Source organism: Eptesicus fuscus, chromosome 13 (genome assembly GCF_027574615.1).
Source record: "Eptesicus fuscus isolate TK198812 chromosome 13, DD_ASM_mEF_20220401, whole genome shotgun sequence".
Classification (NCBI taxonomy): Eukaryota; Metazoa; Chordata; class Mammalia; order Chiroptera; family Vespertilionidae; genus Eptesicus; species Eptesicus fuscus.
Genome location: NC_072485.1, coordinates 55,818,581 through 55,831,700, shown reverse-complemented (window position 1 = coordinate 55,831,700; position 13,120 = coordinate 55,818,581). Strand labels below are relative to the sequence as shown.

Below are 13,120 nucleotides of genomic sequence, written 5' to 3'. Positions count from 1 at the left end.
TGACCACGTTAAAGGGGACATGGGAAGAGATCAATCAAAGACTAAGCCCAAACTCAAGATAAACACTGAATAAAAATGCAAAGTGAGTCTTGGACCTCCTGACTTCCAATTTAATGTAATTTAAAGACTTCTCCTTTAAATTCTCAAGTATGTCTAAGGTTGTCATAAATACTTACAGTGATAATAGCAGTTCTGATTCTGCTAGTAAGAAGGAAGAAGAACTTGGTCTTCAGAGCCAAACTTATTAAATCTTGTAGGGGGTCTTCGGCTACACCCCCAAAGCAGATAATCAGATACAAAGGCATTGGTCCCCAAAGTCCTCAGCTGTGATTACAACCAGCATCCAATGGTAATTTATTCATTCCAGCATGCTCAATACATTCTTAGCCCATTAATGTAGTAACTTACCAGCACACAGGGTAATACTTTAGTAACTGGAAAGCTTTAGTGCACTTTTTTAATAAGAAAAGTGGCATCAAACGCATTACTTTTCCAAAGACCTCCTCTGGTAAGTTCAGAGCACTTCACCAGCCCATGCATCCATACATGGTCCTATGTATGTGCACAGGGCAGCTGGCAGCCCTTCCAATGGGAAGAGAAGAGAAACTGGCTGCCCAGAAAGGCAGATGACTTACCAAGGTCACTCAACGCTAGTAGGTTATCAAGAGAAAGAAGGTACACTCCTGCGTGTTTGAATTTTCTAGTTGTGCTCAGAGGCAGCCCAAATGGTGATAGAAAATAAGCTATCAGCTCTCTTCACCTCTAACAGGAAAGCTGTTCCTCTAGGTCTTGGCTTCCTCCTTCTCTCCAATCCTCTCGGTTCATCCTGTTTCCCTCCTTCTCTCTCACCTCTTTCTTGTTGTCCTCCTGCCTCTGCCCCTTTCCTGAATCCAGCCCCTTCTGGCATCCTCCCTGAGTGACAGAGATGTAAGCAGGAGGGGGGAGCTGTCTCTCCCTCTTGATTCGTGCTATTTATCCTGGCCTCGTAAACCTTTCTACTAACTCATGGAGATGGCACCGCAATGGGTGGTAGGCAACTGCTGACTTTGGGCAGCTCATGACTCAGGAGGATAATAACACTAATAAGAGGTTGAACACAGAGAGACCCAGCCTTTGGTCACTAAAGGAAGGACACGAAGAGGCAGCAAAGGTCCATTTCTGCCTCAGGGGCGGATGGCAATGATGGAAAAATGTAGACCCAAATAATCCCTCTATCTAGGAAGCCTACCTCCAGGTGGAAAAGATGAAGACTTAGATAGGAGCCGTGTCTGTGAAAAGCATTTAAGGTTTTCCTTCAAGTCATTCCCCAACCTGAAAATCAGCTCTTTCAACCATTGGCTCTTGTTCTGAAGCTAAAGCCCAGAATCCACTGCCTGGTACTGGGTAGCCTTGCCTGACTTTGCCTTGTTGACCCTCTGACTCTCTATGCTCCAGCTGTTTTACACCAGGAATGCCCTTCCTGACTGCTTCACCTAGTAACTCCACCCTAACTGACTCCAAGTTTAGCTTATAGGAAATCCCTTTAGGTAAATTCCCTGATTGCCCCCATCCCTGCACACACACACACCCAAAATCAGGGGTCAGGCCTCATAGCACCACAAGTCCTCAATCATTATGCACAATACTCCTCCAGGATCTAGTGAGAGGCTGTCCTTTATAAGGGACAATCTCCCTTCCTGCAAGTATTGATGAGCCTTTTTTGAGATGCTTTAAATTTTTATTTTGAAATAACTTCAAACTTGCAGAAAAGTGACAGGAATAATACAGAGAATTCCTTCATCCCTTCTCATTTTCTCTCCCCCACCCCCAATCCCTTTTTCTGTATAGGGCACAGTCTTCTTCCGAATTATTTTTCTATAGGCTACATATATCATGTCCTTTGCCTCTTATACTTAGCATGTATTTTCAAAGGACAAGAATACTATCTAACAGCAGAGTTAGAAAATTTAGCATTGATATAATTCCAATGTTCCAATTCTGTCAATTGACGTAAAAAAAAAATGTCCTTTATAGCATTTTATTCCAGGCCAGGACCACAAAGTACATTCAGCTGTCATGTCTCATTAGTCTTGAATGATCTCTCAGCTTTCTTTGTCTTTCACAGCACTGACATTCTGGAACAATACAGACCAGCTTTGTTTTTAATAGAATATTCCACAATTTGGGTTTGCCTGAGATCCCTCAGGATTAGTTTCAGGTTTTCCACCCCTGACTGGATTCAGCACCAGTGCTGTGTTCTTTCAGGTATGACACCAGGAGCATTTTGACATCCATCTGTCCTTCACCAGTAATGTCATCTTGACCCCCTGGTCATGATGTCTGGATTCTCCCGTGTGTGGTTACTATATTTCCCTGGGAACTAAAAAGCAATCAGTGAGAGACACTGAGACCATGCAACTAGTCTGCTCCTCATCAAACTTCCTTCTCTCGATTTTTGCATCCATTGGTAATTCTCGCCTTAACTAATCTTTACCAAAAGGTTGTGCCTCCCTCTACATTTATCGGTCAGCGTTCTCCTGGATAGTGGGGGCCCCTCTCTGCTCTATTGATGTATCTATCTGTCTATCAGTATAGACTTACAGAGTTCCATTTTGTTCCATGGTTATAATCCACGACCATCCTCAACTATTTTGATGCTCTCATCGTCTTTGATTAGATTGTCTTTTTGTCGCCCGGGAGGAAAGAACTAGTACCTTACAGAAATACCACCAAGGGGGTAGATTTCGACCTCATAAAAGAGCTTTTGAAGGATTCCAATTTTCCGTGTTAGATCTAGTTTCCTGAGCAGGTAGAAAGCTGCCCATCATAGTATTTAACAGAGTCTATTAACTGCATGCATGCATCAGGTTGAGGCTTTTAAAGGTTGCTTCCTAAACTTAGAGCTAAGAGTTGCAGCAGAGTCCTGGAAAGGAAGAGGGTATGACATACAGCTTAGAAGAATGTTCAGAAGAATACCGAACGTTGAGAAGGGGAAACCTCCTGGCCACCTGTTGGAAAAAATTCGATCCAGACTTGCAGAAGCAGGGGCTGCCGTGCATAAAATTCTCATCCCTAATCCTTGCTAAATGCTGTGAACCCAGAAAAGAAGATGACGCAGACCCAGGTCCAGTACAGCAGCCGGTGGAATGATAGAGGTCCCTCCAGCCTCTCCTGCAGGGCTGCTGGCCTGAGGGGCAGCCTGGTCACGGGCACTCACTTGAGCCTCTGAAGCCTACTCCAGTAGCTCCAGGCCCAGAGGGGTAACTGTCTAGCAACACTGATGTCATCTGAGTAGATTCAGAGAAACAACCTCCTGAGCAACAGGAAGAACCATGCTGGCTTACATTTCTGTAGCACTATGTTTAGTGAATTCACGACATACACACTACCATTCCCCACTTCTGGGTCCCTGACAGACATCACTAATCTATCATGACACACTGACACTGCTACCAAAGCCTCATCATCCTTCTCCACAAACCTTTCTAGGCAGCGCCTACCAGGTGCTATCCAGGAACACTTCACAGTTTTTAAACATATTTCATATGTGATACCAACCTTGCATTTCATAAAACTGCCACAAAAGCAGCCAAAGAAGGCATGGCTGTGCCCATTTTGAAGATGGAGAAACAGAGGTATCAGAAATTTAGTGACTCTTTGGAGGTCCCACAGTGGGGAGGGATGGAACTGGGATGAGGGCAAGGCCTCTGGGTACGGTCCTCTCCCACTTTCTGTCTTTCTGTCTGTGCTGAAAGCAGAGAGGACTCCTGGAAGAAACACTCTGCATGGCCCAAGACTCAGAGTTGGTCCATTACTTGATGTGACCCTGCAGAGATGGAGAACCAAACCCAGCTCAGATGCGAGTCATCTCTTACAGGCAGGCCTTGCCAAGAAGATGCTACTCCTTGCAAGGTTACAAGCCTTGCACATTTGCCTCCAGGCCCAGCAAGGAGCAGAATGCTGGACACAGTCAGTGCTCCATGACTGCCTACTGAACTGAAGGGAAGGGAGGAAGAGCCTTGTACTGGGTTCAGTGTCTCTGGATTAACAGGGGGATATAATGCTGCCAAGCACAGAGCAGAAGTTTTTGAAGCAGACTCACCCAGCTTAGATTCCCCTTGCACATTAGTCATGTGACATTGGGCTACAGGCTCACTGGACCTCAGTTTCTGCATATATAAAATGGGGAGAATACTGCCTACTTCATAGAGATGTTGAGGAAATTAAATAAGAGAAACCTTTAAAGGAGCTTGGTAGGAGTGATGTTCAAGAGGAGGAGGAAGAGGATGAAAAGGAAGAGAGGAGTGTGGCAGATCCAAGAATTCTCTCACCTAAGTTTAAACCCTTGTACAATACTCTATTGTTGAGTGTGGTGGGACCTAGGATTTATTTTTAACCAACAGGATATGGCAAAGGTGATAGGTGGTACATTATATAAGGTTCTTTCTCCCAACAAAAACCTTTTTCTCTTGCTGATACTGAAGAAGTTGACCAAATTGGCCATGTTGGAAGATCCATATGGCCAGAAGCTGAGAGGGGCTTCTAGGAGCTGAGAGGGGCCTCCAGTCAACAAGCAGGAAGATGTCAGGACTCACCTCCTATACCTGCAAGGAGATCAATTCCACCAACACTCTGAGTGACCTGGACCCCTCCCTGTTCAAGCCTCCAGATGAGAATGCAACCCTGGCCGACACCTTGACTACAATCTCGCACAGGCGCCCCGCTAAGACACGCCTGCACTCCCAGTGCACAGACACTGCGAGATCATAGATAGTCATTGTGTTAAGCTGCTAAGTTTGTGGTAATTTGTTTACAGTAACAGAAACTAGTCCAGGGAGGAGAGGAAAAAGGAGAGAGGAGAAGGAGGACCAATGGAAGCAAGCCTGAAGAACCCAATCTCAGGACAGCAGGGAAGCTTCTTTCGCCTTGAATGGCAGCCACAGTCCAAACATTTTAGCTAAGAGCCGACCTGCCTGTGTTTTTAGGCACAGCCCCCACGGATGTGGGCAGAGTTACAACTAAACAAGGCTACTTCTCACACTTGAAGGGTAAGCAACTTTTCCCAACAATACATGCCCAAGGGCTGTCCTATCTCTGTGCCTTCTCTCTTGGCATGAGTTGGCCATTGCGAGCAACAACACTCAGTCTAATGCTGTATAACTGACCTCCTGCCTCCTCGGTCTGCTGAGCTTCCAGATAATACCCCTGGGCACGTCCCTTAAAGCCCAAAGCAAAGCTGCCCTCCTGGACCAACCCTCTCCTCCCAGCACATGGCCATGGCATTAAAAACCCCACTACCCAGTTCCCTTCCCCTAGTGCTAAAACCAGAACCAGCCCTCTCCAGAGTCTGATCCTTTGATTTCTCAAGCCCAATTAGAGTTGGCAGGATGAAACCAACCTCATGTTACTTTTTAAAATCTTTTTATTTTTTATTTTTTGGAAATATTTCCAGATAAATGCACACAAAAAAAGTACCAACAGAGAAGGGATAAGAATGAGAGAATGTGGAAGCCAGAAAGACAGTAGGAGGTCTGAAGGGGGGCAGAGAGCCCCTCCCAAACCACCAGCATCTTCTTTTAGCCTTTGCCAAAATCTTATTTTCAGAGGATCAATATGAGATTGCTATGTGGGTGATCTTATCAGGAAAAGGGAGCTGGTACCCACACTCCCTGAGCACCAGCCAAATAAATTCTCAACATATGGGACAGAAATATCGTATTTCTCTTAGACATTACAGTGTTCCATTCCCCTTGCTCTACTCCACCCAGCCTGGGTCTCCACGGTGACTCATCCATCCCCAGTGTAAAATTTGCTCTTACCCACAACCTGGATGATCTGAGCCAGGAGGACACCGTCCGTCACATCTTGCTGGAGATCCTTGATGAGACGTTTGTGGCCTGATTTGGCTAGATAGTGATTGGCCCAGTCAGTGTAGATCTGCAAAAGAGCAAAGAAGCAACTTTAGGAAGCCAGTCGGACCCCATCTGGTCTGAGGCAGCTGCTTGGGCCTGCGCAGCAGTCCCCGTCCCGCTGGCGAGCTGTCCAGGGCCAGCCAGCGCCATTAACATTCAGGGCATTGTGCCGAGGGGGCATTCAGCAGCCATAGCTGGGCTTTCGCCTATTGAGAGATCTGCTGTCAAGGCTCAGGGAAAAGCTAAAGAAAGCTTCAAAACACGCAGAGGTCTGAATGGGACAGGGGACACGGAACTAAACAGTCTGAGCCAGACGCTTTGAGAGTCTGAGGCTCTAAATGCAAGCGAGGCCTCCCCCACCCCACGGCCGCCACCCGGCCCCGTCCAATCTTTTCCTCTTTATTGAGAAAACGTATGGGGAGGTTACCACCCAATAGGCTTCTTTTAATGGGCTGTTTCTGGGTATGAAGGGCTATTGAGTTAACCGAGTTCTCAGGAGCCTGGGTCCCTTGTAAAAAAAAAGCCAAGTACGAAAACACAGAGCCCCTCAATTACTCTTGTGTGAGCGGAGTTATTGATGGCCTCGCCGTAATCTCAAATTTAATCGGTGTAATTGAAAAGCCAGGCATCATGTTCACTGTTGGGATTCTGTGAACAAAACCCAGCAACTTCTAACATATCTGAACGCAGCATTGGTGTACACCGCTCCCTGAAAGGCAGAGGCTGGGTCGCTGAGATCCAAGGAAGTCGTATTATCCCGTGCTCTTCCCCAGACCATGGCTGACCCTTTTGCAGAGGAGGCAGTGCGTGTGGAGTTAAAAGCATGGGCTTTGATGAGATCAGGAGCGCAGACCTCTTGACGACCATACACAGACCTGCTCCTCTCGGTCACACAATCAGCACAAAAGGATGTTTTCTTCCAAACAGGCCAACAAGCATGAAAAAAAAAACTCTCATTGAAAACTTTCCTAACTGACATAAGCCAAATGCAAACACAATTTAAACCCTCCTCACCAATTCTGAGTGCTAAGCTCCATGCATGGATTTCTGAGCTGGTGGAGGGAGGGACATGTAGACTCCATTTATCAGCACTTTTCCTCCCCCAGAGTGGTACAAGCAAATGACTACTCAAAAAAGATAACTATCCTACCTCCACTGGGTCATTTATTAGCACCAACAGTTCACAGACTAACCCGTATGGTGTCTGCATCCAAATGATGAAGGTTATCATGGTATCTCCAGCAGCCGGCCTGTAGACCTCCTGTGACTAAAAAGCAGCAGGAGCCCTGCCCTCACCGGGACTCTGGCCCTCCATCCCATTCTTCAGAACATCCTGCCCAGAGTAATCTCACACAATGGGGCCCCTCCTTGTCTCTCAGGGCCCCTGGGATGGGGTCTGTCGGTCAGGGCCTGATCTTGCATAGCAGAGAGGGGGCACCTCTGACTACTCCACCTGGGGCTGTGAGGGTATCATCCCCAAAAGGGAAAGGCAGGACTGCACTTTCTATCTCCTCAAAACCTGAGGACAGGTTAGCCCTGCCCACCCCACCCCCGCCCGGAAGCCCAGAGAACCACAAGTGCACTGCACACTGCAGTGTGGTGCTATTTCACACCTCGGACCACCCTTAAATCCTCCTTACTTTCCTTCCCTGTGACTTCCAAGTTGTCAGAGATTAAAAAATCTAATAGAGCAAAAGATCATTTTCAGCTTTGTAAGTGCCGAGAAAGCTAAGGAAATGGCGTGCCACAGTGGCCAATCTGAAAAGTCAAGGATCATTAAATGAAACTGTTAACAGGGCGAGAGGGAGGGAGAAAAACATTGAAAGGCAAAGGGCCAGACCTGTGTCCAAGTCATGCAGGGAGCTGGTACACCAGGGAGAACTTTTCATGTTCCACAGCAGTCAGAAATGGCTCTGCCAAAGAAATGAATCTCTCTACCTCAAGCTGTTTAAAACAAGAGCTCCTCTTCTCTCAGCCTTAATCCACCGACACACCGCTGCCAACTTCATCTCCCCGAGCACAGCTCTCATCTGACCGCCTGCTCAAAAGATCATCAACGACTCCCCACTTCCCTCTGAATTGAAGTTCTCAGCGATCACACTGAGATCCAAGGAAGTCGTATTATCCCCTGCTCTTCCCCAGACCATGGCTGACCCTTTTGCAGCGGAGGCAGTGCGTGTGGAGTTAAAAGCATGGGCTTTGGAATCGACCAAGTCCAGTAGGCCCCTGGCCCTGGGCAAATGAATTTCTATTCGCTTTGCTTATACCTCCGTTTTGTCCTCCATAAAATGGAGATTATGCCAAATATATTAGGAAACAAGGACTGGCACATTGGGACCTGGCCAAACCCAGCTGACATGTTTATAAACAAAGTTCTACTGGTACGGTCACACCATGTGTTGTCCACGGCTGCTTTCATGCTACAAGGCAGAGTTGAGAAGTGGTGACAGAGAGACCTTTTGGCCCACAAAGCCTCAAATATTTACTATCCAGCTTTTTTCAGAAAAAAGAAAAAATGTGCCACTCACTCTGTGTTACAGCGACTGAAGGAGATATAGCTACACTTACCAAGCGCTCAGTGGTAATGATTATGCTGACCCTTAGGAAGATGACAAAGCTCGCACTTCCCAGTCTCCAAACGCATGCCAGCCCTTCCACCTGAGTGCCTCCACCTGGGGCCACCCTGCAAGGCCCCATCCAATGCCAGTCCCCGCCTCCCTCCCATGAAGTCCCTCTTGATTTCCTGATTGCATCCTGAGCCACGTATGATGCAGAGTGCAAAGAACTTGAACACTGGAACCACCTTTGCACCCTCACCATCATATTTTGGCAGAGACTGTGTCTTGCCCATCTTTGCTGCCTCACTGGGAGGGGGCACACAGCAGCAGATCGGTAAGTGATTGCCCCGTTGAGCTGAACAGAAAGAAAAAGGGCGAATCCTTGGGAAATTGATTACATTTGAAACTTAAATAATGCGTTCTCGCAGTGAATCTTCAAGCCATGATCTCAAGTCTTTATCGATTGAAAAGAGCAAGGAAGAGAGAAAATAAATCACTCTATAGCTCAGGCTCATTAATCAGGATCCATCCAACAAGAATCATTAATTATCTGGAGTTTCCCCTCCCCTCCGTCCTCTCCAGCTTTCAACTTTTTGCATAAGTGAGTCACAAGAAAACACCCAGATTTATTTTAAAAACCAGTTTCACAGGCCATGCTAAGAAGCACTGACATGAATCAGCCCCATCTACGTCACTTGCTGTTTCAGTAGTTCATGCAATGAATACCATTCTCCCAAGGGGCACCCTTGGAAAATAAACCCACGATATCCCCAGGCATCAAAACAGACTCCCTCGGGGGATTGCACAACTCAGCAAAAATGGAGCTGGGTACACGAAAAAGATTTTAAGCAGCAGCTAAACTAAAGCATGCAGGCTTCCTGTCTAAGCTTCAGACATTCAGAATCTGCTTCTCCAGAGCCGTCTCTTCCCCAGAGTTCTGGAGCCTTGAGGGGCTGCTATTACTTTAACCCTGAGTCCACTGATCCTTGATCTGTAAACTTTCAGTAGACATGAACAGCAAAAAGAACCACACAAGAGGAAAGAACAAAACCGTCATCCCCACTCCCAGCTCCAAATCATCAAATCATTCTAGAGAAACGAGTCTAGAGAAAAGCTCTAGGATCATTTCGCCCTAGCATCTGCTGTGTCTTTCCCATTGCTTTCCCACCCTGATCCCTTCACCTCCCTGAGCTTAGCTCTCTCTCCACCCCCAGGCTGCTGTCAAAAGCTCAAAGAAATAAAAGGGGGAAGGCGATGGCAGCTGAAGAGTGAATTTGTTTTGATTCACTTATTACCCCTGACAGAAGTTCCTGGAGCGTGCCAGTCATTTGTTTGCTTATAATGCCACATCCTTCCATATCACCTAGGCTGAAATCAAAGAGGGAAAATTTTGACAGATCGACTGAAGTGAAGAACCTGATTATTAGCTGTAACAAGAAAACATAATAATTGCACGGTGTTAAACCAACGAGGATAATACGTTTATACTGCAATTAGCCTTCAAGTGAAGTGTGTGTGGAGGGGAGAGGAGGGGTAACATTCTATGTAAGGAACCCAAGAAAAATGCCACAAAACAAATGCACCAAAAGTTGGTGCCCTAAGGACTCAACTATAAATCCAGACCCATATGCCGGACAGCCTGATGGGTCCGGAAGGCAGTGGTAGCATTAGGATAGCGGCTCCGGGAGAAGGGTGAAATGTATCTCTTGGAGGGAAATGCCAGTGTGAAGAGAAAGTGAGCCAGTCATTCAGCATCAGAGGTGCTTTCCGGTCGAGCAGTTGTAAAGGGAACACTACTGTTTGGCCTCCATTCAAGAGGTCTCGCTCTAACTTTGGCCACGTCATCAACATACTACTACCATGACTAAGCAGTATGTGATTAAATGGTTTAGATCTGCTTGTTCTGAAGTACAAAAATAATACTGCAACAATAGCATTGAGTGTTTACCCAGAACCTGAATACCACTAAGAGTGATTATCTAATTATTCACAATTTTATGAAAATCGAAATGCACCATTTGTTATCAAGGGTAAAGCTGGTAACATGTTCACGTCTGCACCCCCAGCATCTAGCAAGGAGTGTGCTACCTACCCCACAGGTGCAGACAAGTGGCCACATAACCTTTAAACTGCATGGGGTGGTGGGTGGGTCCTGAAATTAGCTGGTGGCTTTTCCCCCTGCTCCCTGGTTTCTCAGAAGAGTCCCATTCTGCCCAATGTCCTTGGTGCCACCACATGCCCATCTCGGAGGGCAATGACTCTCCTTCCATCCCAACTTTGCCAACTCCCGATGCATGACTGTGGTCATTTGTGCTTTTTCATAAATCCCCATAATCATAAAGGCAGTGTATCTGGAGTCTTGGGAGCTGGTGTGGACAAGGACTGAGATCTGGCTCTGCCTCTTACCAGCTGGGTGAGTCATGTTCTGGCTGGGGGTTGGGGTCACTCACCTGTGTGACAGTGATGAACAGGGTTGTTTTATGGATTAAATGAGAGCATATATGTAAGTGGTTAACAGTGTCTGGCACACAGTGTTAAATAAATGATGCTTATTCATATGCCAATTAATAAACTCTAGGCTATCTAGATTCTGGGGAATAAGTTATTCTAGACTGTTGAGAGTTTACACTTCTGAGAGCCACACATTTTTATCCCATTGGGGATCTTTCCCAAATGGATTATCATGATCCCTGCTTTTTAAATGAACCCAGTTTCACTTTTTCCTTGAGGAACCACAGACATCGCTATGAATGATAGTGTTTGATGTATACAGGATGCCCGTAGGGCCTGCTGAGTTGCTGGGCCTTCTGTAATAGACGCCATTCCTTTCAAACTGGGTGTAAAGTAAGAGAAAGTACTGTTCAAGTAAGAAGCTTAATGGGACTTTGTGGCACCCCTTTGAGCTGCCCCAAGGTTCAGGAGAGAAGGCTTTTGGCTCTCAGCTGGTCTCCAGGCAGGTAAGTCAGCTGGAAAGCTGGGCCCCAGGAGCACCAAGGTGTGACTGGGTTGTGTGTTCCTACCTGAGCACATGTGGAATGGTACCACCAGCCCTCCCACTCGGCATACGTTTTGTAATACGGCTAAGGTTTTGTAATACGGCTAATGTGAACTTATTTATACCAAGGAGTGTACATCTCTGCCCGGACCCAGAAGACAGTACACAGCAGCGGGAAGGGAGGAACCCACTGCTGTTTCCTCCCTTGTTATCTCCAGTCATCTACTTATCCACAGCCACCAGAGATACACCCTGATACCTGCCCACTGGTGTGCATACAAAGCAAGTGACTAGAGGGAAGGGCAGGGCTTATCTCTAACCTGGATTTCCATCATGCTCCACATCCTGGCACCATCCTTACTCCTGCTTTGCCCATGAATATCAAGCCAAGATCCACTGCTTAGAGCCGCATGCCCACCTTGGTGCTTTACGCAGGCACTGCCTGAGCAGCTGCCTGCACTGGGTTCTGCTCTTGCTGCAGTTTTACGTAGTGACTTCAAATGTCTGTGGTGACTTCAGAGAACACCTTCTAGTCAGACCATTTTGGTTCCAATCATGCCTCAAGCACTTCCTGGCAGAGTTATCCTAGAAAAAGGACCTAAACGGCCTGAGCCTCAGCGTCCTCATCTGTAAAATGGATCAACTGCCTATTCTGGTTATTGTGAGACAGTAATCTAACAATGCGGGGCACATGGTAAGGGCTCAGTACGTGAGCTATGATGATGATTCCCATGAAGACGATGACATTCAATGCAAGCACTTTGCAAACAATGGATTCCTTTAGTTCTCACTACTCAGTTGGGAAAAGATGTTATTTCCCCCTTTTAACAAATGAGGAAATTGAGGCTCTGAGGGGTGACATGACTCTCCCAATGTCACGTGACAAGTATGCTGGGTTGGAAAGAAGTGACTAGCTCCTAATGATGCCACACTGCTGCTGAGAGGCCGGCACGGGAACACCAGCCATCGAAGGTCAAGTGCCACAGCAGTGTGGGAAAAGCAGCAGGAGAGGGCAAGGCTTACGGCACAATAGCCAATACAGTGTCACCCTGTCCTGGCCCTGGGAACAGAGTGGCCGCTTGTCACTCAGGGCTAACAGATCCAAGAGGGGAGCTGACACTTTCCCACGTCACCAAAGCACAAAGCAAACATATAACTTCACAACGGTGTCACAAAACTAAAAATGCCAACAGGACACGAGTTGCGGTTGCAGGACTGTATCCAAACAGGGAAACACTCAGGAGTAAAGTCCCTCAGTTCCAGTCTGAAGTGGGGCAAGGCCAGCCTGAGACCCTTGCACTGAATGCCGGGCGGGCCTGGGAACAGCCCACAGCCACACAATGGCGGCATTGTCTGTCAGGGACGGGAACAAGCAGCAGGTGGGCGTGCACAACAGCTCCAGAGGTTTTGAAACTGTGCCTTTAGGAAAATAAACCAGGCTGGTGAATGTGCTGGGAGGGACTGGTGAGATCTCAAGGATGAGCATGTAGGCGCCTGCTTACTCCACACCTTGGGTTAACCCACTTTCAGTGCCTACGATCTCCCCTTTTCTGCACCCGGTTCTCCTGGGACAAGCATTACTCTGCACCGCACTCCATAGTAAACACAATACTTTCCCATTCACTTCCTCACTTGGTCACCTATGCATGAGGGATCAGTGCTTCTGTAGAGGGCCT

The 13,120-nt window shown here is 47.1% G+C and overlaps 1 protein-coding gene across 2 annotated transcripts in view; it reads right to left on the bottom strand.

The window, feature by feature from the left end:
- Nucleotides 1–13,120, bottom strand: part of NAV2 (neuron navigator 2) — a 367,959-nt gene that overhangs the window by 240,190 nt on the left and 114,649 nt on the right. For both annotated transcript variants that reach the window (XM_008148978.3, XM_008148980.2), the window contains exon 2: nucleotides 5,799–5,916. In XM_008148978.3, the coding sequence (XP_008147200.2) occupies nucleotides 5,799–5,916 (118 nt within the window). The remainder of the gene's footprint in view (nucleotides 1–5,798; nucleotides 5,917–13,120) is intronic.